The 26,565-nt window shown below is 53.4% G+C and overlaps 2 protein-coding genes and 1 long non-coding RNA gene across 8 annotated transcripts in view; 2 read left to right on the forward strand and 1 right to left on the reverse strand.

The window, feature by feature from the left end:
- TRAPPC12 (trafficking protein particle complex 12) overlaps window positions 1-1,680 on the forward strand; it is a 54,479-nt gene extending 52,799 nt beyond the window's left edge. Inside the window, exons 11-12 of one of the 3 annotated variants that reach the window (XM_032496951.1) lie at window positions 553-640; window positions 833-1,680. In XM_032496951.1, the coding sequence (XP_032352842.1) occupies window positions 553-640; window positions 833-1,075 (331 nt within the window). In that variant the 3' untranslated portion in view covers window positions 1,076-1,680. Of the gene's footprint in view, window positions 1-552; window positions 641-832 lie in introns of those variants that run through there. The other 2 variants (XM_032496953.1, XR_004326084.1) reach the window with 2 other exon arrangements.
- Window positions 1,681-2,920: 1,240 nt separating this feature from the next.
- LOC116668866 lies at window positions 2,921-25,460 on the forward strand. The gene is made up of 3 exons (XR_004326085.1): window positions 2,921-2,931; window positions 8,449-8,454; window positions 25,164-25,460. It is a non-coding gene; the product is annotated as an uncharacterized LOC116668866 (long non-coding RNA).
- ADI1 (acireductone dioxygenase 1) lies at window positions 11,030-23,305 on the reverse strand. 4 transcript variants are annotated; one of them, XM_032496954.1, is made up of 4 exons: window positions 23,075-23,305; window positions 21,187-21,306; window positions 13,562-13,741; window positions 11,030-12,348 (listed from the first exon to the last, which is right to left on the reverse strand). In XM_032496954.1, the coding sequence occupies exons 1-4, from the start codon at window positions 23,192-23,194 to the stop codon at window positions 12,229-12,231; spliced, it is 540 nt and encodes a 179-aa protein (XP_032352845.1). In that variant the 5' UTR covers window positions 23,195-23,305; the 3' UTR covers window positions 11,030-12,228. The 4 variants fall into 4 exon arrangements, with proteins under 4 accessions (XP_032352845.1, XP_032352847.1, XP_032352846.1 ...); XM_032496956.1 differs by lacking the exon at window positions 23,075-23,305 and adding an exon at window positions 22,726-22,836; XM_032496955.1 differs by lacking the exon at window positions 23,075-23,305 and adding an exon at window positions 22,705-22,836.
- Window positions 25,461-26,565: the final 1,105 nt, after the last annotated feature.

Raw genomic sequence — 26,565 nt, forward strand, 5'->3', positions numbered from 1 at the left:
TAGTGCAACTGCCATTGTAACTCCCATGTCTTGTGTCCGTGATTGGCTTTATGAGTAAAATAAGCCGTATAAAGCAAGGCCTGTGCGGGTTCGCGTTCATCAGCCCAGCGCTCCCTGCAGGGATGACGCTCTCTCCAGCACAGTAAGGAGAGAAGGTGGGGAGGGGTAGCTCAGTGGTGGAGTGCCTGCCTAGCGTGCACGAGGTCCCGGGTTCAATGCCCAGTACCTCCATTAAAAAAAAATAAACCTAATTACCTCCAACCACAAAACAAAAATAAAATAAAAATTGGGTTGTCTTTAAAAAAAAGAGGGGGGAGAAAAGAGCAGAAAGTGATTTAGGTGATGTCACCGTGTCTAGATTAATGAAAGTTAGGCCCGCGGTACCTTGCAGCCCACATCACACGATGTGCCCCGCTGTGGCTGGACAGCGCCGCCCGGCCGGGCGCACGCCCGCCCCTCTGCGGGTGGTTCCGGGGGCTGCCCCGCCAGTGTTGCTGGCGCACCCGCGTCCTGACTTTCCCGGTTAATCCTTTACCTGTCACTCATTTCCAGAGCTTTCCTTCACCTCGGTCAGAATAACTTTGCAGAAGCTCACAGATTCTTCACAGAAATTCTAAGGATCGAACCAACAAATGCAGTGGTAAGACGGAGCGATGTGGGCTCACCTGCAGCCCTCCCCAGGTCTGCCGGCACTGGCACCTTCACGGGGCGTCGGGGAGGTGTCCGGGACCCGCACCACCCCCAGTGCCTTGCCCCGCATCGTGGTACCTGGGGCCCGGGCCCACAGTCGTAGTACGTGCCACCCGCCCAACGCTGTGTGTCCCTTCTCCAGGCCAACAACAACGCCGCCGTGTGCCTGCTGTACCTGGGCAGACTCAAGGCCTCGCTGCGGCAGCTGGAGGCCATGGTGCAGCAGGACCCCCGGCACTACCTGCATGAGAGCGTGCTCTTCAACCTGACCACCATGTACGAGCTGGAGTCGTCCCGCAGCCTGCAGAAGAAGCAGGCCCTGCTCGAGGCAGTGGCCAGCAAGGAGGGGGACTGCTTCAACACGCAGTGCCTCAAGCTGGCCTAGGTCTCCAGCCTGTGCGCGTGGACACCGGCGCTAACGTGTGACCCAATAAAAGCTCCCCCACCCGTGTCTGCAAGCGCGTCTTGAGCAGGCCGCGGCTGTCGGGCAGTTTGCCCATGGGGTGAACACAGCACGGGGGAGGGCATCTCCTACGGAGAAGTCTGGGACGCTTCGGGCCCTCCTATTTACGCCAGGAAGCCGGCCTGCTTCGTGGACTAATTCTGAATGTCCTCGGAGAAGCACTGAGCAAGGACACAAACAGCACTCTCGCTCGGTGCCTGGACGTTCTGTAGGAGAAATACCTTAGGCCCCACCCACCCTCCTCCCGCACCACACAGCTGACTGCATCCCTTCTGCTGCCCCGGTCCTTCTCCAGCCTGTGCCAACACCATGGACCAGCCTGGTGGGGGGTGGGGGGGATTGCACATCACAGGGAGCCGGGCTGGGTTAGGGTGGGGGGGTGCATCTGAGGCAGTCAGGAGTACAAAGGGTCTCCTTGTGCATAAAACAGGGTGAGCACTGAAAGTGGGTTCAAGCAGTGTTTCTGAAACATGGCCTCCACACCCTGCTTACTGAATTGAGACTTGAGGACAGTTTTGGATGAAGTAGAAAGGCAGCGTCATTTCTTTGCCAGGCAGAGGAGGTCACAGTGGGCTGAGACTGAGCCTGGTGGGGAGGGAAGGCAGGGGGTTTATAGTAAAAGTTTAAGGGTTCAAGGGGCAGAGCTGGTTTCCATAGAGATCACATACAGGGTAACAAGTTGTTGCAAAGTTGTTCTTGTTTTTGCAGATGCAGGGGTCCCCTTCCTCCTGCAGGGTGTGAAGTTCACCTCCTGCTTTAGGACTCAGTATTCTTCTGCCTGGAACAAAGGATGCACAGGAAGAGACTCTGTGGAAAATAGCTCTAGAGAAAAACTTGTGCATCTAAAATCAGGTTGATAAATGCTTTTAGCCTTTTAGGCAGCTGAGGCCTGCAGCCAGAACAACAGGACACAAGGAAACCATAAGGGGTCAGGAGCAAGGACACTGAGCATGACCCTGCACACAGCACCATGAGGGGGTTGGGTGGACCACCCAGTCCTCCATCCTCTCCAGCCCAGCCCTGGTCGGCAAGAGCCTGAGAACAACCCTGTAAACCATGACACAGCCAAGCGGGTGAAGACACCGCTGCAGATGTCAGGTCACCAGTGACAGTAGGGCCCTGCTCAGTTTCAGCAGGGCCAGGAGGTGGTCCCAACGGGGTGGGGGCATTGTTCTCTCATATCTGAATGTCAGGTCATCTGCTTTCATATTTACATGGTCACTCACTCCTGCTTTTAAAACATCTAATGTACCTGACAATTTCTTCACTCTATTAAAGGACGTCTGGCAAGGGCCCTTTAAATATCCAGCTCACCTCACCACGCATCCTCCACAGCCTGGAAGCGGTCCCCCGACCCCCAGCCCACTGGGCGCCGGGTCCCCACTCTGGGGCCTTCAGTAAATGACCAAGGACACACGTGGTGGCGCCTGCTGGGCCCCTCTCCGGGCGGGCGGAGGGCTAAACCACACTCGTGCCCCTGGGAACACACACGGGGACTGTCAACATGCCAGAAGCCGGAGCAGCGCCTCCCCAACGCGCGGAGCCGAGAGCGGACAGGCTGTTTCTGAAGGCGTGCTCGGCAGCACCCGTAGAGGTTTTCTTACCGGTGTTACACACACTGAGGCCGAAACTGTCGCCTGTTCAGAAGCCGACCTGCTTTCTCATGTTTCTCCTGTTCAGGGAAAACCACCGAGGCTCAGCTTTCTCAAACCTGGGCACCTGCTGTATAAATGCTATTTCAGCTTGTTCTCCGCGTTTCGTTAGGGGACACGAGCTCTGTTCAGGTAGAACTGTGGGGGCTGGACAAGAGGTGCCAGCACCCCCCAGCAAGAGGCTGGAGCCCGCCCTGCCCGGAAAGGGCAGAACTCAGCTGGGACCATGCAGCCCTCCTCCTGCTCAGGTGAGTCCCCCCAGGTCTCTCGGGCCACCTCCGTGAAGTCCGCGAGTGGAGGAATGAGCACGGCCCCCACACCCCCATCGGGCTGAGCCAGACACCAGGCGGGAGGCCGGGTTGTGCCCATCCAGCTCCACCCCAGGGCCTCTCGGGTCCCTGAGATGGGTGAGCCTCGTCAGAACACACGCTCAGAGCTGGCTTGTAGGCAAGGAAAGAGATGCGGCATTTCTGGAAAAGAAATTGGCAATTGAGTCAAAAATTTTATTTATAATAGTAAAATACTGAAAAATTGGAGAGTGGTTTCATTCATTAATTGCCACATATTCCTAAAAGGAGTTTATGCAATATTAAGATCATATTATTTAAAATACTAAAATCGTATTGTTTAAAAAGTTAATGACATGGAAAAATACTCAAAAGAAATGTGTATTTACATAAGTAATTGCAAAAATAAACTTTACTAGAAAGGGCTGAAAAGTAATATTAAGTGTTAACTAGTCACAGGACAGATGGGCATAAAAGGGCATTTTAATTTTCCCTTCTATGACTGAACTTCAGATTTTTCCACATAATGAGTATGTGTGTATTTTGTGTGTATTTTGTTTTTATAACCAAAGGAAATCATCAAAATTGGTAAGTATTTTGCCTTTAAAAGAAAGTGAGTTAAAAATCGTAGTGAAAGTGTGACGTGCTCTGTAATTTAATGATATATAAATACAGCGATTAAGGCGAATGAGCTGCACATAGTGATGCAGGGATACGTAAACGCTTCTGGAATAGTTAAGGTTAGAATTATATATACAATGAAGTGCCATTTATATTAAAGGTACAGGAAAATATACATTTGTAGGTGCATGTTTGCAGAACTGGGTGAAGACAGGTGCGGGACCGCGGGCGCATCAGAGTGACGTCCCCACGGAGTGAGGAAGGGGGTCCTGGGAGACTCACCGTGTCCGCAGGGCTAGTCTTCTTTTCAGAGTGGTGTTTTTATGTTATCCTTAAGTTTTACCTCAATTTCTGGAAGTACAAAGTGACTGAGGACGAGTTTAGGACGGTTCCCACCACCGGGCTGGCTAGAACACTGGCTCTGCTGGCCTCCCGGCCAAGTTTCTGTGCCACAGAAGTGAGACGGTCCCTCCCAGTCCTGCATCAGGACACAGGGACTCTCGGGGGAGCTTGCCCCCTGGGGCCTCACCAGCTGTGGGGAGCAGCGCTGACACCGTGGGCGAGGCCTGGCTGGCCGGCCGGCCGAGGACAGTGCAGGGCGCACAGACCACCCTGTCTCTCATGGGCTTCGGTCACCACACCCGGTCCACACAGCCGACCCTCCAGGCGGAGGCCGTCATCACTCTCAGGCGGTGCGTAAGGACCACGGACAGCGCCAAGGGCCAGGACAGCCCCAGGCTGTGCACTGAGGCCCAGCGCCCACAGCCACCCACCCGGGGCACGAGAGCGTGGCGGGTCCCGCGTCAGGGTGCCCCAGAGGCCGCACAAAACATGTGAAAGAACCTCTCACTAGTACTGAGAGAATCTTACATTATTACCTGCTAAAGCGACCCGTATGTTAGATTAAATCTATCGTTCAAAGTAAGATCTTTTTTAAAACTTTATCGTGGCTCCTAGAAAATTCTAAATTGCATGTGTGTCTCCCATTAAATTTTTGCTGGGCAGCACTGAACACATGTAACAAACGTGCACAGAAATGAACATAATGTGAAGATTCAATCATGGAAACAGCGAGGGTCTGACAGACTGGAGAGGCCGGGTGGAGTGGTGAAGGGGCCACCCGCCACCCTGTGGGATGATTACCCACGGAGATGAACCTTCCGGAGGGGAGGCAGGGGCAGAGGCCCACGGGTCCTGAGCCTTGTCCCACCTGCAGGAGAAAGAAGCAGAGAGCAAGGAAGAGGACGCGGGGGGACACTGCTCACAGGCAGGCCCCTGTGAGAGTGGGGCAGTCCCTCCTTCCCGCCCTCACCTGCAGAGGGGGGCCGGCCCCTCCCTTCCCCGAGCTCCCACTGGGCCAGGAAGGGGGCCCCCTCCCTCTGGGAGGTGGGGGTGGGCACGGAGGGCCCGCACTTCCTCCTTCACCAGCGCAGGGTCGAGTGGTACCCGCTCCCGTCCCCCCCTCCTTCCTGCCAGCTGTTCCCAGGTGAGGCTCTGAGGCCAGACAAGAGGTAAACCCAGCCTGTGGCCACATGCTGTCTGGCCCTGCTTGCCAGTGACCAAGTGACCTCCTGGGCTTTAGGCCAGCTTCTCGTGTGTAAAATGTGGATACCACACCTGTCTGAGATCACACAGGCTCACGCGTGTGCTATTCACGTGCTGGGCATTTATGAGCAAATCAGGTATAAACACACACACCAGTTCCCCCACACCCACGACCCCTCCCAGAAGACGGAGTCAACCTTTTCAGTTACTGCCGATCAGGGAGCGCCTCGGACTGTTAGGGACCCTCACGCAGGGCCGTGCTGGGGTGTGGGCACCGTCCCCACAGTGAGCTCCCCTAGTTACTCCAGAAGAGCACGGAGTTTGGCGGGTTCTGGGCGGGGCGGGAGAGGGAGCAGGGGAGACTCGCTTCAGCCGGGAAGACGCCAGGACTGCCCACGAAGGACACCCTGGGGAGACCACGCGGATACGGGCCAGAAGACAACACTCGGGCACCCAGAGGGTGACTGCGATCCCAGGGTGGCCATGTGTGGCCGGACAGCAGAGTGGACACCGGCCACCAGTCAGGAAGCCTCAACTAAGGGTTCTTTAGTTAGGACGTGACCCAGGTGTCCCTGTGCTGCAGGGCCTGGGGGCAGTGACGGGCGCAGAGACAGAGACGTCCCTGGAGCAGAACCACAAGGCCAGGCGGCCACGGGGAAAGGGCTGAGAGGCGGGCCAGCCACCAGATGCCAGCCCAGGGCCCCTGGGAGCGCCCAGGCCCACCTCCTGCCCCCGTAGGTGTGCCGGCTCCCCCGTAAGCCGCACCCCCACCACAAGGTCAACACCCAGCCCAGGGCCCAACCTTACCCAACCAGCCTGGGGCCCTGGGTGGGCACTGAGCCCTCGGAGCCGCGGGGCTCTCATTTGAAGAATGGGGAACAAGACTGTTAGTTTTCTGTAGCCGCTGTAGCAGCTGCAAACCACCGAGGTCTCCTGTCTCACGCTCAGGCCAGACGTCCGAACCCCAGTGCAACCCCCGCCTGGGTCCTCGCAGAGGTGTCTCTCCCTCTGAGAAGGACGCCGGACCTCAGGCTCAGGGCCCGCCCTCACCCAGGATGGTCTCGGTGAGAGCCTCATCCAGTCACGTCAGCAGAGAGCCCGCTCCCAGATAAGGGCGCGTTCCGAGGTTCCAGCGGACGCGCAGTTTCGGTGATTAGTATTCAACCCACGACACCTGCTGGTAGCATCCATGTGTGGGTCAGAGCGGACTGTTTAAATCGCAGGAAACAACCAGCCTCTCGTGCTTTCGGGTCCTAGCAGACGCCGCCCCACCCCACCCCCACCGACTACCTCTACAGATGGGGGGTGGGGGGTGCGGCGCAGGACAGACCTCCAGGGAGCGCCTCCGCCCGTCTCTGCTGGGCGTCCGAGTCCTGTGTCCCTCCGTGTCCTTCCACAGCGACACCAATGACGTCCTGCCCCACCAGACGGCCATTGGGATTCACTAACGATGGTGCAGACCAAAGAAAAACACATGTGAAAGCAAATCGTATTGATCTGATTGAATGTCCTTTTCTAGGCTCCTGTATCAACCAGATGAGATTCTATTTGGGTTTCAGGGCAGGTGATTTTGGGGGGAAATAAAGGTATTAAAATACAGTAACAAAGGAAGGCAAAGGCGAGGGGTCCGGGTGGAGGGCACCTTTCCTTAGACGAGCAGGCTCCATTCCGGACCTGGTCGCTGTGCACGCAGGCGCTGCGCTGCAGCACAAGCCCACCCCGACCCCCAGCCTGGGCGTCCCCCCACCCCCAGCCTGGGCGTCCCCCGCCCAGCGGCTTCCAGTGCCACCACCGCATTTCAGAGGACGGACGCTCTGAAAGAGAAAGACTTCCAGAGGCCGAAAACCGAGAACACTGGAAACTCAGAGAAGACACATCACCTGCTCCCAGGGAGCTGCCGAAGGTCCTCCCAACCAAGCAGGGCCAGCTGCAGCCCCCACCCAGCTCCTCCCGCCTCAGGGCCCCCCAGGCAGGCGGGCAGGGTGGACGCTGGGAGTCCCCAGCACCCCGGTCCGGGGCACCCTTGCACGCACACCCACCCGCGTACACTCAGACATCTTCCCAATCAGCTCTCCCCCCCCCATCTCGGGCACAGGACCAGGGCTCTGACCAAGCGCTGGTGGGACGGCTGCTGGTCAGTTTCTAGTTGGGGGTGGGAAGCACCCTCCCGCAGCGGCCGGGGGAAGGCCCCTGGTTCCACCACGGGCTGCTCACCGCTCGGGGAGGCACAGGCTGCTGTCCCCACCACAGACAGGTCCTGAACTTGTTTTCCACAGGGAAGCTCCTCAGTGCTCACTGTGGGTGAGCTGTGGGCTGTGTCCCGCCAGACCATGGGATGAAGCCCTGGTCCCCAGTGCGATGGCCTTAAGAGGTGGGGCCTCTGGGAGGGGTCCCAGGACAGGATGGTGCCCCCATAAAGCAGGCTCCAGGGCTGGCTCTCCCTCTGACCCACGAGGACACAGCCAAGAAGAGGTCCTCCCCAGAACCCGGCCATGCCGCACCCTGACCTCGGACTTCCAGCCCCCAGAGCTCTGGGAAATCCGGGTCTGCTGTGTTCCACACGGGGAGCCCGAGCCAACGGAGACACAGGGCTCGGCCCCGTGTCAGGATGGCTCCAGAGGGGAGAGGGCGGGGGGTACCCGGCTCTGGTCCCCACGCTTCGGGTAGGGGCAGTTCTGTGACTACATGGAGGTCGGGGGCAGCAGGTGCCCCTGCGATAAACACCCCAGGTGCAAAGCCATGCTGACATCCATTTTCATCCGGAGCTGCAGCCCCCAAATTAGGCATGAGATCCTGATCCACTCCCACCCCAAGGTGTCTCTGTCCTCTTCTAAACTGCACTGTCTCCCCTGCTGCCCAGGCTGCCCGGGGCTGGGGAGGACGCATCTCAGAACCGAGGGGGACGGGCTCCTCTGACAAAGCGATAAAGGCTGCGGTTTCTCTCCCTGCAAGGATGCAGGAGACCCCTCTGTCCCACCAGTCCAGACACAACACTGGGGCTGAATCCTCAAGCTGGTCCCCCTTCAGCATGTGGGGACGCTACCTGGGACAGTGTCCCGTGGCTGCCCCTGCACTAAGGCGCCGTGTGACCCTGTCGCCTCATCAGAGCTCCCCACCCAGGTGGAGTCACAGACACCCCCAACACATGGAAGCGTGGGGACAGAGCTGGGCAGAGTCCCTGCTCTGGTAGTGCGATGTGGGAGGTGAGTCCCCAACACCGTCTACACCAAGCTCCCCACTTATCTGCAGTGGAGAATACAGCCGACCTGCAGGCAGAGGGTGGCATTCCCACCCACCACCCAGATGCACGCCCACGGGTCCTGCATGGCCTGAGTCCCCGGGGGGAGAAGCCCCTTCACGTCGCGTTTCTGACATGCAACAAAGAGCTGCAGGAAAGAGCCCCAACAGGACAACAGAAGGGATCACACGGTGAACGCTGTATAGACTCGCGGTCCTGGGTAGCATGAGGTCAGTGTCTGAGCTGAGATGGGGGTCCGCCCTCCTGCCACCCACCCCCCACCGTGGCCCAGCAGCCTCCACGTGCTCAGCGGGAGGCCCTCCGGCCTCAAGGGCTCCTGCACATGAGCCAGGAGCCGCAGGGCCCCGCAGACGCCACAGCCAGAGGGACCAGCACTCTCACCGCCCGGGGACCACCCTCCAGGCCTCGCTTGCTGTGTCTGGCGTCTGGCTGTGGACGAGCAGTCGGTTCCTGTCTCGTTCTCCTCCACTCAGATTCTGTTTGTTTCTCTTTCTCAGAATTTTGGACCCACTGACAGCACCTCCCAGGTGAAGGCGGAGCGGGCTTAATCCATTATCAATCCTGCATAACAGAATTGCTGCAAAAGCTGGCGACTTAAAACAATGTTGTAAGGCAATAACGAAGCAATAAACTTATCACTGCCTACAATTTCTGAGTCAGGAATCCGGAGGTGCTGAGCCAGGGGTGCCGGGTCCCCGTGAAGTGCCGCCCAGGTGTCGCGGGGGCTCCGTCAGCGGAAGGCTCGACTGGGGCGGGAGGAGCTGCTCCCACCCAGCGAGGCGGTGGTGCTGGGCGCCCTCTACGTGGCAGCTGCCTCCCCAGGAGGGATAGAGGACAAGCAGGAAACCATGCATTCCCTCCGCCACATCTTCCCCACGAGAGCCAAGTCACCGCAAGGGACCACCATGCACAAGGGAGAATCGGGTCCACCTTTTGAGGTAAGGATTTGTCAGAGAATCTGTAGGTATATTTTCAAAACCACTACACTTAATTTTTAAAAAGTCCTTCCTATCATTTCGCTGGCTTCAGGGCCGCGCGGAGACAGACCCAAGTCCTCTACCATGTGCGCCGACCCTGATGTTTAGTCTTCAGGAGGCAGAGACCCCCAGGTCATGAGGAACGCCCACCCGAGGCCGTCAGCTGCTGCTGACAAAAGGCAGCAAGGAAACACCGCCCCCCCGGGGAGGGCGCCGAGCCCGGGCGTCGGAGCGCAGGCTCCACTCACAGGCAGCACACAGGGGAAGGCCCCTCCGGCTCAGTGAGGCGAAGCCAAGCCCGGCCCGGGGACCCCGGCACCAAGCCCCGGCGTGACTCGCGCAGTGCTTCCCAGCTGAGGACACCTGGGTGTAAGGACGCACTTCACAGAAGTCAGCTGGGAGCCCACCATCCAAAATGCCCCAGAAGCACATGAACGCATGCCTGTCACCAGCCCCAAGGTCGCACCGGGCAGTGGGAGGGCCGGGATCCTGAGGGTCACTCCAGGAGCCCCAGACAGAGCCCGGGAACCTCTCCTCCCCCCGAGTTCTTTCCTCCCAGCAGACGGGGGGCTCGGGACTTCAGGACTGTACCCTCCCCGACGTCTGGCCCTGAGGCTCTTTTCTTCCCCCCTTTTGTTGAGTGACTGAGCCAGGCCTGGGGACGGCAAGGTCCTGTTGGCTGATGTCAGCATCCCTGTCCCCAGGCCACAAGCCGGCAATCCAGGCCGTGGGAACGCTGCTCCCAGCTGTGCTCCTGGGGCCGGAGACCCCCGACAAGCTTCTTGTCACATCGATGCCCGGTCTTGGGGGCTGCACAGGCTTTCCTGCTTCTCCGCCAAGCCCCCAGTGAGCCCTCCCACCCCAGGCTGTGTCTGTGACCTGCACACGCAGCCCTGCAGTTCACACACACACACACACACATAGTAAAAGCAACAGGCAAAGCGACTTCACAGAGGTGAAGGTGGGTCCCTCCGCTCTGCGCCAGCACCCAGCCCCGCGGGCGCACACGGCTGGCCGCTGTTTCAAAGCTGTGGGTGACTGTGGAATGGGGTCGTCTTTCATTTATCCGCGAGGAGGAAGGGAAGCCCCGGGAGGTCCACAAACAGGGAGAGTCAGTCTCAGGGGATGTCCCAGCAGGTGTAATGGTATATCACGGGAAAGAATCCGAGAAGAAAATACATGTGCACGTGTGTGTATGACTGAATCACTTTGCTGTGCACTTGAAACTGACATTGTAAATCAACTACACTTTAATAAAAAATTAAAGAAAAAAACCATGAGATTACCATGGGGTTTTCTATGACTATAACAAATTAGGCACAACTGTATCTCAGAATTATTAACTAAAAAAAAAAGCTTTCTTGTTAAAACTCAAAGGCCTGATTGTGACGATCATGGGGACTTTAAACTAGGAGTCTCTCGTGGAGCAAGTGAACGAGATGTATATTAATTACATGCATCACACAAAGGTCTAAATGGAGAGCCTTCAATGAGCCACAGGTACCAGAATACAAGGTAACTGCACGTCACAAGCGTAAAATTAAGGCAGCGACTTTATTTTGAACAAGAAAGAGGCACAAGCACAGCAGCCCCACAGCGGACGATGGCCCCGCGCGGGCTCCGCCCACTCTGCCCTCGGCCCCAGCAGCAGGCCGGCCCGCCCTGGCCCCCCCCCCATTAGGCATCCAGAGACTTTTACCCCTGACAGGCGGGGTCCACGCCCCTGCTCAGCCCAGAAGCAGTTTCAGAAGACCGACCGTCACCCCTCTGCACCCCAACAGATTATGGGAGTAAAACCTCTGAGGGGGATGGGGCAGGAGGGAAGGGACAGGCACAGCCACTCAGGAAGTGACAGTGACTTAACACCAGGATGGCGGGAGATGCTGCCAGCCCCCAGCTGGCCTTGGGGCTCAAGACGGCGGGAGATCCGACTTCCAGCAGACCTTGGGCTTCATTACGCGCCCACTGTGACACATCACCACAGTAAGTAACACGCCCACAGGCGCCACTACGGCTCTGAGGCTGCCCACAAAAGGTCGGAGTGGGCGTGGCCCAACTCCTGGGACTCCAGCCCCCGCCCCAGGGCGGCTGGAATGGTCCTCCCACGTGTTAGCACATGAAGCTCCGCAGCCCATAAAAGCTACCACCACCATGTCTCGTGGCGCCTCTCTTGCTCCCGCCTCTGCCGGTGACGGCCCACACTGTCTAGGAGTGTGGACCTCCTTTTACTCCAACCTGAGCACCCAGCCCCCGCACTGCATGGCCTTTCTCTCCCCTTCTGAAACAGCCTGCGCTCTATGCACCCCGGCTCGCCCCCAGGGCTCCCAGTCTGCTGCCCCGGGGTCTGGGAGAAAGGCGTCTCTCTGGCCACCCCATCACCACTGTCACACCCCCTCACAAGGCGGGCACAGCCTCGCCTGGCATCTACTTCCAGTCCAAGAACCAGGTCCAGACGGGGCAGCCAGGTGGCCGCGTGCGGGGAGCTGAGACTGGGGTAGAGTGAAGGCGTGTGCTGACCGGGGGCTGCTGGACCTCTCATCCTGAACCAGAGAAAGTGAATGGATTTGCCCAGATTCCCACAGTTTCCAAGCACAAATCAGCGCTACAGCTCCTTCCAGGAAAACACACCTGATCAAATAACAGCTCACCCGCCCAAATCTACAATGTAAAAGCGAGGAGGACGTGAGAGATCTGCCGCTGCTGTCGCACCCGGGGCCTTCGCAAGGGGGCCCCGCTACGCTGTCTGCGCCAGGAACTGCACGTACTGGCCCCGGGCCTCCAAGTGGTCAGCGGGCCGGTTGTACGGCGTCCACACCGGGTCTCCCACGAACAGCCGCATGGCCTTCACGTAGTTCTGGAAAACACACAAGCACAGCCAGCGGTGGTGACACCAGCTATCAAGGTGACATCCCCGTGCTCCATCACACTTGGTCCTGAGAGTTCGTGTTGCCATGTGCTCAGGGTGCCAAGCGTCTGCGGCTCCAGCTCAGGGAGGACCCCACTCCCTCTGTGAAGCTCGGGTGCAGCCCCCCTTCCCAGCCAGCAGGCCCTCGAGCTGCTGCCGACGAGGGAGGACAGCGGCATCACAACTAGAAATGCGCGCACCTGTGCGCCCCCAGGACCAGCCCTGCAGGTGACGCACGCGGTGCGCTGTGGCAGGCCCGGGAGGCTCCTGATCGCAGCATGTTTACGACAACAAAGAACCAGAACCAGCAGAGGTGCCTGTTGTCAGGGACCCACCCGGTGGCTGAATCAAGAAACGTCCGGCAGCTGGGGTCACGGCTGGGACAGGAGCCAGCGCTTCCCCCGACCCCACCGGCTGGCCCGACCCCACAGCACAGGGAGCAGGAGGGGACGCAGCCCCAGGGACGAAGGCCGCCAGCGCCGTGTCAGAGGGGAGAGGACGGGCTCCCACTCACCTGGCCGCGTGCGGCACCGCTCTCAGAGTTGTTCCTTTCGGGGAGAGACGCTAGGGGGCAGGGAACGGGGCTGAGAGGGCCACTCTTCCTTGCACATGCTCTCATAATTCTGAGTTTATTTACTTTTTTTCCCTCATTTAATGGAGGACTGGGGATTGAACCCAGGGCCTTGTGCATGCTCAGCACACGCTCTACCCCTGAGCTATACCCTCCCCCAAGTGCATTTATTTTCTACTCAAAAATTATACTTGAGTCTCACATTTGTCTAAATCATGTGCAGAGAACCTGGGAACTCCCTTCCTTCTGTCCTGCCACCGGTCCCTACGACCACAGGGCTCGACTGCTGAGGCCCAAACTGAAACGCCCTAAAATGACAATGGAGCAGTAACCAGGGACCCTCGCAAAGCTGGACCCCTGCACAAACCGCCAGGTAGACACATGCACTCCACGAGGCCTGCACGCCTCCCGTGGGCCTGTCTGCACGTGCCCAGGTGTGTGTGCGAACGTGGGTGCCCCCTGCTCCCCCCGACCCCGGGCCCCTGCCCAGCTGCCGGCCCCCCACCCACAAAGGGGTCGTCCTCAAGCAGCAGAACCGGGCGTTTGGCCTCTGTGCACAGACCAGACCTAAAATGGAGGGCAGGGCCCCACCTTCTCGTCCAGCGTGAAGCGGTGGTAAATCCCAGCGGGCAGGGTGATCATGTCGCCCTTCTCCATGGAAATCCGCACCCATTTGTCCTCTTTATCTCGCACGTCGAAGTAGCCGCTGCCGTCCAGGATGTAGCGGATCTCGTCATCCAGGTGCAAATGCTCCTCGTAGAACATCTTAATCTAGAGCGGGGGGGGGAGGGGGCGTGAGTCTGCGGGGCCCCCGGGCCCCGAGCCCAGAGCAGCGCGGGCAGACAGGCGCTCCGGGAAGACGAGGGGCCTGACTCTAGGTGTGGGGGGCAGGGGCCAGAATGTGCTGGGAAGCCTGTCCTGAGCGAGCAGCACTCAGCCCGGGCCGGCCACACAGCCAGCGTTTCATCCGTAATCACCCACTCAGGGGCTGTCTCCCCCATCTGACAGACGAGGGAATGTGACTCAGAGAGGCTAAGTCACCAGCCCAAAGTCACACAGCTTGGATGTGTAGGGCCAAGTTCCCACACAGATATGCTGGCGCCTGCTCTTAACTCACCACACACGGCAGTCACGCTGATCACACACAGTTTGTCACGTGATCACAGGTACACACCATCACAGGATCACACACCATCATCAGATCACAGACCATCACAGGATCACATGCACACACACCATCACGGGATCACACACCATCATCGGATCACACACCATCACGGGATCACACACACACGGCAGTCACACTGACTGCACAGGCGGATCAGAAGCCACATGTGCACCTGAGGACGGCCATCACCATCTCCATACACACTTTCTATTTGCTCAAATCTCCTTTTGCGTCTTTCAGGTCTTTATCCCCCTGACTTTTTATAATAAAAGTATTGAAACATGCAGAAAAGTTGGAAGAATTTTACAGTGAACACCCACATAACCCTCACCATGGAACTTTTACTCCACCTGCCTTGTTATAGTCCCCCACTTCTCGGCCTCCTTCCTGCACAGGAGTGTTTGAAAGCTTTCCTTGTATGATATTTACAAATTTCTGGAAAATCCGTAAGTGTTTGGAAAACCACCACTTACAACAAGAGTAAAGATACTCGCTGAGATCAGGAAAGCAGACAAGCCTGGAACACGCTGATCCGGGAGGTCAGAGGTGACCACTAAAGAGATAGGGACGTGTCCGGGGGGCCGGAGCCACGGAGAGGCCCACGTGTGCCACACCTGGGACCATCTGAATGTCAAAATGGATCACGGCAGCACAGACCACAGACCTAAGGAAGAGAGGGCTCACATCCCACAATGATGCAAATCGACAGGAGAGAACAGCGCTCCTGTGACAGAAAGCCGACGCCACCCCGGAGGGTGACAGCGGGAAGGTCACCGTGGTCACAGCCCTGACAGGGAGAACTGACACAGGCAAGCATCATCAAGATTCACTGAAAACACTGAGTCAAAGGTTGATAGGAAACAGATATTCAGCGTTGAAAAGTAACTGTCCACAACCTCTTACTAGTCACAGAGGGAAGACGGTCAACAGAGAACCTGCTGGACTGCGGCGTAACAAGCTCACCGTCAGCGGCGTCGGCCTCGGACAGCCGGTGCCTCCCGGCGGCGTGCGCCGGGCAGACAGGACACCATCTGTGCAGGATTCCTGCCAAAAATGCCCAACCCGAGCCTGACCGCCAGGAAACCCAGGACAAACACGAGAGGAGCAGAAAATGAGGAAGTCTGCTTCAGAAAAACAAGGGCGATGAGCCTCCACCAGGAACAGGGTTTTACTCCGGGAGAGACACTGTTCCAGGCGGTGATGATGGTAAAAGCCATCTGACGAACCCCTAACGTCAGCAGTGCGTGAGCCCCTCCATGCAGGCGAAGCGCTGCTGGGAAGACAGGAAATCTACATTCCAAGTGAAAACACACCCCTTTTTTTTCTTTTCGTTCTTTTTGTGGGGGAGGTGATGAGATTTGTTTGTTTTTATCTAGTGGAGGTACTGGGATCAAACCCAGGACCTTATGCGCGCTGAGCGCGCGCTCTACCACTGAGCTACACCCTCCCCCCTGAGAACCACCATTTAAATCCAAGAGAATCTCGTGACTCGTTAGAACCCTCAGTGGCAAACGCCGTCATTTTGTAAGGTATTATAATGCGTGCGCTCTGATCGGCAAGGAAAGTTCCACACAGTTAAGGAGATGAGACCCAGACAGCACCTCTACCTTTAGACGACGTCGGTGTTACCGCACGACTTCCACTCTCAGCTCAACGTGGCCGTGCTGTCTGACTGACTTAGACGTTCTTTTCAGAACACACCCAGAAGACGCCAAGCTAGTGGAGGAACCGTCTGGGTCAAGGGAGCCTTCACGGTGGGTTCAGCAGGAAGAGCCTGGGGCCAGGAGGACCTGGGTCTGGGCTGGCTTTACCAGCATGACCACAGGAAGCGATCACTCAAGAGGCTAAAACCGAGTGACCTGAGGCCGCAGCCTCACAGCTCTGAGCTCAGCAGGACGAGAAAGGAAGGGTCAGGACAACGCAGCTGCCAAGTTTCGTCAAGAAAGCAAAATTCTGAGACAGCGTCCATCTCACTGTCCTTTCACGACGGAGTCACCTGCTGCTGAAAAGGCAAAGACAACCATCTCAAAAGCAAAGGCCTGTTACCTGAATACATTCAGCCTTACTAAAACCTTTCTGCGTCTGTTTCTCACCTTGCCACAGGTCAGTGAGCGTCTTTATTAATCAGCACTTGGGAATCACCACAAAACTAAGAACTTCAAAAAGTCCTGACTTCCACGTCCACAGAAGGTGGGTTAGCAGAAACTCGACGTCCCCTCCCACCTCCAACTATCACAACAAACAGAAGACACGACATCATGATCCGCAAGACACCAGACGTCAGGAGAGGGAAGAACGTGAGCCATGACACAGCCAGCAGGTGACTACACCCTGCACCTGCTCTAGTCTGCCCCTGAGAGAGCTCCCGGGCCGTGCTGCAGGGAGGGGAAGCCCAGGCAAGCGCCCCGAGCTGAACAGCAGAGCGGAGAACCTGAGGAGACCAAGGGAGCTAGTGTGCAAGACAGAGAGCTTCACAGAGAAAATCCCAAACACCTGCAGAGGCCCTCCCACTCCATGTTCACTTGATCGCCCTGCTCAGTACAGGCCTGTGTGCAGGAAAATCACCTGAGGCTGGAGAAAGGACCATTCAGATTCTTCAGGATTAGAGGTAACAGTGCCCAGCACTCACACAGGTCCAGGAATAGTGCCCGTCCCCCCAGCCAGGCTGGAAAACCTCACTATTCATGAGGTTTTGTGTGGTGTCCACAGAGGAATCATTCCTCAGTCCTGGGGCACAGTTAGCTGTAGGCTGAGCGCCAGTGTGGTCTACATAACACATCTAAAAGAAAGACCCAAAAGGACCCAGTTGTTTCCAATAATTGTTTCTTATGTGCCTCCCAGAACAAAACTCAAGACTATTTATACCAATAAAAAAATATTCAGCACCCAAGAGAACAAAAACACAACGTCTGGCATCCAATCAAAGATCACCAGACATTCAAGGAAGCACAAAAACATGACCTTTAATGAGAAGATAAGTCAATCAACCAAGACCACTCAGACTTGACACAGAAAAGGACCCTTAAGACAATTATTATAATTATATTAAATATTCTCAAAAAGTAAAATAAAGACACTGAAGATTAAAAAACAAAAAGATCCCAAACTGAGCTTCTGGAGATGAAAACTACAATGTTTAAGATGAAGAAAGCACTGGATGGGATGAATTGCAGATTAGACGTTGCAGAAGAAAAGATTAGTTTAAAAAAAAGAAGAAGAAAAGGGTAGTGAACTTAAAAACCTAGCAAGATACTATACAACACAAAGCACACAGAGAAAAGAGAATGGAAACAATGAACAGAGTATCAGGACGTTATGAGACAATTTCAAATGGCCTAATGAACATTTAAACTATTTTTGCTTAATTATACACAAAAGGGAGGGGGCAGAAAAAATACTTAAGGAGATAATGGCTGAAAATTTTCCTCATCAATTGAAAACGATACACCCACACCCAGGTCATTCAACAACACAGAACTGTGAAGAAAACTACACCAAGTACATCTTAATGAAATTGCTCAAAACCAGGGATAAAGAGAAACTCTCAAAAGCAGCAAGAGAAAAGAGGACACAGTATGTAAGAGGAGCAAAACTAATAATGACAGCACGTTTCTCATCAGAAACAACACGCACGAGGAGACGTGGAGCAGCACTGTTAAAGCACTAAAAGCAAAACTGCCAACCTAGAATTCTGAACCCAGAAAAAGTATTTCACAAATGAAGGTGCTCAAAGCCTCTGGCACCTACAGCAACAGCAAACACTGAGCACAGCATGACTCACACCCAGGTAACGCAGACCACTGCACTGAAGTCTGTTTACCTCAGTTCTTAAAAGACAGCACTCGAGCTTTGACCAAAAATGATAAGGCAGCTAAAAGTTAAGGAAAAATACAGTCTGAAGAGACAAAGCAATCATGAGAACCAGACTGGAATATGACAAACATTTTGGAATTACCAGAAAAGGAATTTAAAACAACTGTGATTAAAATGCTAAGGGCTCTAATGGGAAAAGCGGATAACATGCAAGGACATTTGGGTAATGTATGCAGAAAGACAGAAACTCTGATAAAGAATCAAAATAAAACAAAACAAAAATGCTAGAGATTAAAAACACTGTTACAGAAATGAAGAATGCTTCTGATGGGCTCATTAGTAGACTGGACACAGTGGAGGAAAGAATCAGTGAACTTGAAGATACGTCAGAAGAAAATTCCCAAACTAAAGTGCAAAGAGAAAAAAAACAAGAAAACATCCAAAAACGAAAACGGCCAAGAACCATGGAATAATTACAAAAGGTGTAACACACACATATATATGTATATATATATGTGTATATATATATATATATACACATATATATATATACACACACACATACAGACATATACACACACACAGACACACACACACATACATATACATATAATTGGAATACCAAAAATAGAAGATGAGAAAAGGAACAGAAAAAACATTTGAAATAATAATGGCCAAGGACATTCCAAAATTAATGACAGACATCAAACCACAGGTCCACGAAACTCAGAAAACACTAAGTATACTAAATACAAAAAAATCTACTCCTAGGCTTGTCATATTAAAATTGCAGAAAACAAAAGAAAAAACAAAAATCATGAAAGAAGCCAGAAAGAAAAAAGCACCTAACCTATAGAGGAACAAAACTAAGAATTACCTCAGATGTCTCCAAAACCATGCAAGCAGGCAAGAAAAACCCACCTAGAACTGTATACCTGGTAAAATTATCCTTTAAAAGTGAAGGAGAAATAAAGCCTTTCTCAGACAGACAAAAACAGGGACTTTACCACCAGTACACCTCCCTAGTAAGAAATGTTGAAAGAATTTCTCAAATGGAAAGGAAAATGATATAGATCTAAAACTCAAATCTACATAAAGGAAGGAAATTAAAGAAATAAGAGTTTTTAAATTTTTTCATTTTGTAATTCTTAACTGATCTATTAGATAACTGTTCAAAATAATAATAGTAATAGTGTATTGGGTGATTATGACATATCAGTAAGTGAAATGAATGACAGCAATGTTATAAAGGATAGAGCGATTGTGAACACTTAGTTATATGGTAAATGTATCCTGCAAACTCTAAAGCAACAACTAAAAACATTTTTTAATGGTAAGCTAAGAGAACAAAAAAATAAAATCATATAAAATGCTCAATTAAAACCAGACAAGGCAGAAAAAGAGGGGAGGATTTTTTAAACAATAAAGGAAAATGTAACAAATTAAAAGTTACAAATATGGTCGATAACAATCCAGCCATATCAATAATCAATTTAATGTGAATGGTCTAAATCCATCAACTAAAAGACAGAGACCATCAGAACAGATAGAAAACAAACAAACAAAAAACATCTCAACTATATGCCATCTACAGGAAACCCACTTTAAATATAAATACATAAATAGGTTAAAAGTGAAGATCTGGAGAAAGATGCACCATGTTAACACGAATCAAAAGGAAGATTAAGGAGCTATATTACTTTCAGACAAAGCCAACTTCAGTACAAGGGAAAGCATAATGGATGAAGGTGTATATTATATGACGACAAAGGAATCAACTCTCCAAGAGTATATGACAATCTTGAACATGTATGCATCTAACAACAGGGCCTCAAAATACATAAAGCAAAACCTAACAGAACTTTGAAAAGAAATAGACAAATCCACTGTTATAGTTGGAGTTTCAACACCACCCATCAGTAAATGACAAGTTCGGCAGGCAGAAAATCAGTAAGGATACAGCTGAACTGAATAGCAGATATAATCGACATTCAAGAATACTTCAACCGACAACAGCCCGAAAACACATTCTTCTCAAGCGTACATGGAGCATTCCCCAAGATGGACTACATTCTGGCCTATAAAACAAGTCTCAACATATTTACAAATACATTCTCTCACTGCAGTGGAACTAAATTAGAAAGCAATAAAAGACAAATCTCTGGAAAAGTCCCCAAATAACTGGAAACTAACACATATCAAGAAAACCATATAGTTCAAAGAAATCAAAAAGGAAATTAACTTGAAGGTGTTCTAAACTGAATGAAGGGTAAGAGGGTATAGCTCAGCGGTAGGGTTCATGCTTAGCATGCATGAGGTCCTGGGTTCAATCCTCAGTATCTTCATGGGGGGGGAGGGGGGAGAGGAGGGGGAGGAGGAGGAGGAGCAGCAGCAGAAGAAGAAAACAAAACTAAATAAATAAATAAAACTGAATGAAAATGAAAATACCAAACAAAATCTGTGTGATGCCACTAAAGTAGCACTCAGGGGAACATTTACAGCACTGAACACCTACATTAAAAAGGAAGGAAGGTTTCACATTAATGACCTCAGCACCCACGTTAGGAAATTAGAAAAAGAAGAGTAAATTAAAACCAAAGTGAGTAGAAAAAGGCAAATAAAGACAAGGAAAATAAAGACAAGGAAGCAGAGAACAGAAAAACAGAAAACCAACAAAACCAAAAGTCCTTTGGGAAGATCAATAAAACTGATAAACCTCTAGCCAGACTCAGGAAGAGGAGAGAGGGGACACAAATTACCAACATCAGGAATGAAGGGGGCAGCACTACAGATTCTACAGACACTTTAAGGATAATAAGGGAATATTCTGAGTAACTTTATGCCAATAAATCTGACAACTCAGGTGAAATGTACAAATGCCCTGAAAGACACAAACTACTTAGCTCATTCAAGACCACACAGCTAATCTGGATAGTCCCATAGCTAGTAAGGAAACTGAATTCAGAGCTAAAAACCTTCCAGGAGCAAACAGAGCTCCAGGCCGACACGGCTCCAAGGGCTGATCTGCCAAACGCTTAAGGGAAAAATAAAACCATCCTACACAAACTCTGCCAAACAAACTGAAACGGAGGGACTATTTCTCAGTTTATTCTCCGAGGCCAGCATTACTCTGATACAAAACCCACATGAAGACATTAATAAAGAAATAAAAGCTTGTGTTTATTGGTAACACATATAACGACTCCCCTTTCCAAGTAACCCAGAGCTCCCTTACCTTCTCTTCATAATTTGGCAGCTTGTCTTTGCATATGGTTATTATGTCCATCCAGGAATAGTTTCTCTCTTTTCGGATCTTTTCTAGTTCTGGGTCATTCTCATATTTGTCAGCATCCAGCTAAAAGAGTTTAAACAGCAACAGAAAGGAGGTCACGTGAATACAGACACACAGAAACATTCTCTCTCTGCATCTCCAGTATGATCACATTCCAGATTTACTACCCAGTCCTTTGTCAGTCCTAAACCAACCTTTCTGCCCCTCCTTCCCCTATTTCTTTTTAATGGTTTTCTCATTCTCCATAACAGCTTTAAAAACGCAGTTCTGTTTAATTCCCACCTCCCTTCCCTCCAACAGTCCTTCCTGGGGGATTCTGTTTTCTAATTCTGGTTCCACTGCCGGGGCCCAGGAGAAGCTCTCACCACCTCAAGCCTGTCCAAGGGCACCGCCGCCGCAGCCACCACCACCACCACCACCACGTCCTGATCCTCCACCGCCAATCCACCCTGGAAGTATAACTGATCTCTACAGCATTTCCCTGGGACAAAACGTCTGAAGCCCTCAGAGCCTACCAATAAAACCCACATTCATCAGGCGGAGACAAGAGGCCTTCTATCACTAGCCCCAGCTTCTTTTCTCTGTCCCTATTTTCTGTTTTTTAAAAAATCTCTATTCTAAACCAAACAGGATTATGTGCTGCTCTTCAGAAATACTGGATGCTTCATGGTCCCCCACCCTTGCAAAGAATTTGGCTTATTTTGCCTTATTTTGCAATGAAATGCATATTCTACAACTACTGAGCAGCAAACTCCAGAGCACCTCAAAATACTTGTCAACAATACATTAACTCCTACAAAGACGACTCCCAAAATTAGCCCATCTCCACGTGACACACACTGCACTAAAACAATCCACCTCACACTGCGGGTGTGTCACAGCTCCCTACGCCCCAGCGTGTCCCTGACAGCAGAGCCACAAAGACGCTCGTCTGTCGCCACTGGTCAACCACGGCTGCTACTCAGTAAAAACGCACAGAGGAAACAAAGCCGCCCTTTGACGGCCCTCTGCCTCATGCTCAGGGCAGAGCTCGCAGGGAGGAGAACCGAGTTTGCGCTCATGGAACAACGCAAAAGACGCCTTTTGAAACATCTTGTCTCATCCTCGGATACGTTCTGGCTCTTGAGCTCAGACGGACGAGACCCCGAAGTGCAGTAATGTGAGCCTCCTGATTGCTGGACTGAAGATAAACCAGAGTTTACTGTAGAGCACACTTAACTTTACTCTCAGATGGACATGACGCTGCTCTGGGGGCCGCGCGGCCCCCTGGGCTCCGCGGGGCCTCGCGAGGGGCGCCCACCGCAGCCGGGGGGACCCGGACCCTCTTCCCGCCCCGCCCCGCCCCGCCCCAGGCGCCAACTCAGCCCGGCCGCGCACGACGCCCACCCCACCGTCCCGACAGGGCCCCGCCTGTCCCGGACCCTCCACGTGCTGACCCCTCACACCCTCCCAAGCCCTCACGCGAAGTCGGCCAACCGCTACCGAGCATGCGCAGCGCGCCCCGAGGACAACCACCCGGCCCCGCCACTGAGCATGCGCAGCGAGCCCCGCGGCCAACCCGGCCCCGCCACTGAGCATGCGCAGCGCGCCCCGAGGCCAACAACCTGGCCCCGCCACTGAGCATGCGCAGCGAGCCCCGCGGCCAACCCGGCCCCGCCACTGAGCATGCGCAGCGCGCCTCGAGGCCAACAACCCGGCCCCGCCACTGAGCATGCGCAGCACGCCGCGGCCTGTCCCACGAGGTGTGCGCGGGAGCTCAGAGGACCTGAGAGGAGGCGTCTCCCGCCCGCCCGGGGCACCTCCCCTCACGCGACCGCCGGGCCCCGCGTACCTTCCAGTAAAGGACGCCGAGCCGGCGCAGCTGCTCCAGACCCACCGGGCGGTTTGGCTCCGCGCGGTGGGGCAGCCTCGGGTCGTCGGCCGACTCGTCCATGTACCAGGCCTGCACCATGGCCGGGCCGGGGACGCTGCGCGCGACCTGCTCCCGGACCTGCGCTGGGACCTGCACTGGCGGGATTCTGACCCCCGGGCCTGAAACCCGGGACCTGCCCCCAGGGCCGCCCCGCCCCCTCCCCACCCCCGGCCCCTCCCCTCCCCACCCCCAGCCCCTCCCCTCCCCTCCCTTCCCCGCCGACCCGGGGCGGTGCCGGGGCCTGGGAGACGCCCCCCGCCGTGGTGGGGGCTTAACCCGCGCGCCCGCGGGGAGGGCCGGGAAAGCCGGCGGGTCGGCGCTCGGAGGCCCCGGGACGCTGCGGGCTTCCCTGCCCGCGGGCGGGCTCCGGGGCACGGCGCGTGTCCCCGAGGGCTGCCCGCGGACTCGGCTCAGGCCTGGTGACAACACGGAGCTGAGCCAAAGTGGGGCAAACAGTCCACCCGTTGCTGTCAATAGAGGGGGAATTTGGAGTCTGTGTCTGTCAAGGCCCTCTGTGAACAGGCCGTCCCCAGCCTGCGTCATCCGGGGGAGGGGCCGTTTTGCAGTACACAAGGTGGGGGATGCTTGGCCGGCACTGTTTCCCAGGTGCCTGGGCTTGGGAAAATTCACCATAGTCAATCGCCGCAGATGTCTCCGGCGGTTGACTCTACAGCCCCCTGAACATCCAGAAACAATCTTGGGACACAATTTATGTTGAGATTAAACAATTTATGTTTTACAGTAAAGAAAGCAAATGCCCCCCCCCAAAATGATTTTTGTTAAGCGCATGCCACCGCTATAGGACACAGCTGTGGCTTGAAGCCCTATCAAGTCACGACAGAGGACCCCAGGCGTCACTCAGGGTGGGATACTGTGCTCCTCACCATCCTCCGGGATTTACAGTATCAACAGTCTGTGATACTACCCTTTGGTTTTGTTTTTTTATTTTACTAAATTTTGGGTGGGGGTCATTCGGTTTTTTTAATTTATTTTTATTTTAATAGAGGTACTGAGGATTGAAGCCAGGACGTCGTGCATGCAAAGCATGTGCTCTACCACTGAGCTATACCCCTGCCCCCTACCCTTTAACTTTAAATTGCCTCCTTTTCCCTCTTTTCATCCTGTCTCCCTTCCTCATATAATATTATGTCCTAGAATAAAAACAAGCTTCCCCTTCCCAGTCCTTGAATTTCTAATCAGTTTAGTTGAAAAGGGGGAAAAATATCCAGCTGGTCAATAAGTCTGGGTTTTTATCTCTGCAAAGCAATCATCAGAAAAGATCAGGTTATGTCAGCCATTCACCCCAGTCTCTAATAGAATCAAGAAACTAGAAAACCTCTGGGACTGAAGGCAGACTGCTGTAGGTCAGCACATACCCAAAGCACAGATGGACTGGAACCTCGAGGAGTCCTGTGTGGAAAGCGCCCATGTACTGCAGCTCTGTTCTCTCGCTCCAGGGACTGCAGATACCGCTCCTGCATCCTCGTTAGCCCGCCTCTCCAGCCCTTCACTTGACGGTAACCGCTAATCCCTCAGGATCCCACCTTGGACATCGCTCCGGTTTTCCTTCTGCACTCTGCACCTCCTGCTCTCCTTACCCCGCACCAGTAAAGCTGCAGTTCTCACCACTCCCCGTGTGGCCAGATCCAAGCCCGCACTTCTGTCCTTACCAGCAACTTCATCACAGCCACCCCCTCCCTGGTCCCTCACTCCCTCCCAGTTCTTCTTCCTGCTCTGCCCAATGTGACCACAACACTATGATGTCCCAGGGCTCTCCTTGTCCTGTTCCATCCACACACACAAGGTGTCCTTCTGTGGTCCATGGTATGCTGATGCCTCCCACATCCACACCCCAGCCTGCACCTCTCAAGAACCCGGCTTGAGTGTCTAACTTGGCATTGCCACGTACACAGCTAATAAGTACGTCCAAACTAACGCGGCCAGAACATACACACGTGTTTGTCCCCAGCTTTTGCCGACTCCATGAACAGCGGCAGCAACCACCAAGCGCCCTAATCTGGAAGTCTAGGCTTTCCCTGTTTCCTCTCCTTCAGCCTCAACATCGAGTCCAAGCTACCAGCAAACCCTGTGGATTTGACCTTCAGAACACATCACAAGTCCGCTCACTTCTCTCTGTCCCCACTCCTCCTCTTCTTGCCTGGTGGCGCTGACTACTGAGACTGACAGCCTGCTTCCACCTTTGCTCACTGCGATCCATTCTATGCAGAGCATGCATTTAAAAACAGAAGCCATGCAAATCAAAACTACAATGAGGTATCATCTCACACCAGTCAGAATGGCCATCATTAAAAAGTCCACAAACGATAAATGCTGGAGAGGGTGTGGAGAAAAAGGAACCCTCCTACATTGTTGGTGGGAATGTAAATTGCTGAAGCCACTATGGAGGACAGTATGGAGGCTCCTTAAAACACTAAAAATAAACTTACCATATGATCCAGCAATCTCCCTCCTCGGCATATATGTGGGAAAAAAATTCGAAAAGATACACGCACCCCAATGTTCACAGCAGCGCTATTTACAATAGCCAATACATGAAAACAACCTAAATGTCCATTGACAGATGACTGGATAAAGAAGATGTGGTATATTTAAACAATGGAATACTATTCAGCCATAAAAAATAAAAGAATGTTATCTGCAGCAATGTGAATGGACCTGGAGATCATCATAGTAAGTGAAGTAAGTCAGACAGAGAAAGAAAAATACCATATGATATGACTCATATGTGGAATCTAAAAAAAAAAAGACAAAAATGAACTTATTTACAAAACAGAAACAGACTCACAGACAGAGAGAACAGATTTACAGTTACCAGGGGGTAAAGGAGGTGGGAAGGGATAAATTGGGAGTTGGAAATCTGCACCCCTTGGGGAGGGATGGACATGTGAGCTGTCTTGATTGTGGCGGTAGTTTCAGGAGTGTATACATCTATCAAAATCTGTCAGGTTGTACATCTGACAGACGTGTAGTTTACTGTACGGAAATTATACCACAACAAAGTTATTTTTAAAAAATAAAGAGGAATGAAATTGGAAAAATGAAAATTAAAAAATAATAAATAAATAAAAACAGAAACTGGGTCATGTCACTTCTCTGGTTTAACCCCCCTTCCTAACTCTGTCCTGGCTCGGGACGGGCCCCCGCCCCCGGCTTGCTCTCTGCTCTGCGAACACCCTGGTCTCCTTCCCTCCAGGCCTTTGACAAGCAGTTTTCCCACCTTCCTTCCTAATCTCATCCTTCCTCCAAGCGCTGCCGTCCTGCGTCCCTCCATCCTCAGCTTAAATACCCCTCCCTTAGAGGGGTCCTTTCCGACCCTCCCTGAGCGGCCGAGGAGGCCTCCCCGTTAAGCCCAGCTCCTGGCGCTTGTTTGTGCTGATTTATCCCCAGGA

The sequence above is a fragment of the Camelus ferus genome, chromosome 15 (assembly GCF_009834535.1).
Source record: "Camelus ferus isolate YT-003-E chromosome 15, BCGSAC_Cfer_1.0, whole genome shotgun sequence".
NCBI lineage: Eukaryota > Metazoa > Chordata > Mammalia > Artiodactyla > Camelidae > Camelus > Camelus ferus.

Excerpts from the sequence above, each read along its gene's own strand:
- ADI1 (XM_032496957.1), bottom strand. The coding sequence starts at position 21,773 with ATGTGGGTTTTATTGGTAGGCTCTGAGGGCTTCAGACGTTTTGTCCCA. Across the intron at positions 13,742-21,186 it reads TGCCAAATTATGAAGAGAAG|ATTAAGATGTTCTACGAGGA; the intron begins GTAAGGGAGCTC and ends CCCCCGCTCTAG. Across the intron at positions 12,349-13,561 it reads GCTTCACGCTGGACGAGAAG|AACTACGTGAAGGCCATGCG; the intron begins GTGGGGCCCTGC and ends TGTGTTTTCCAG.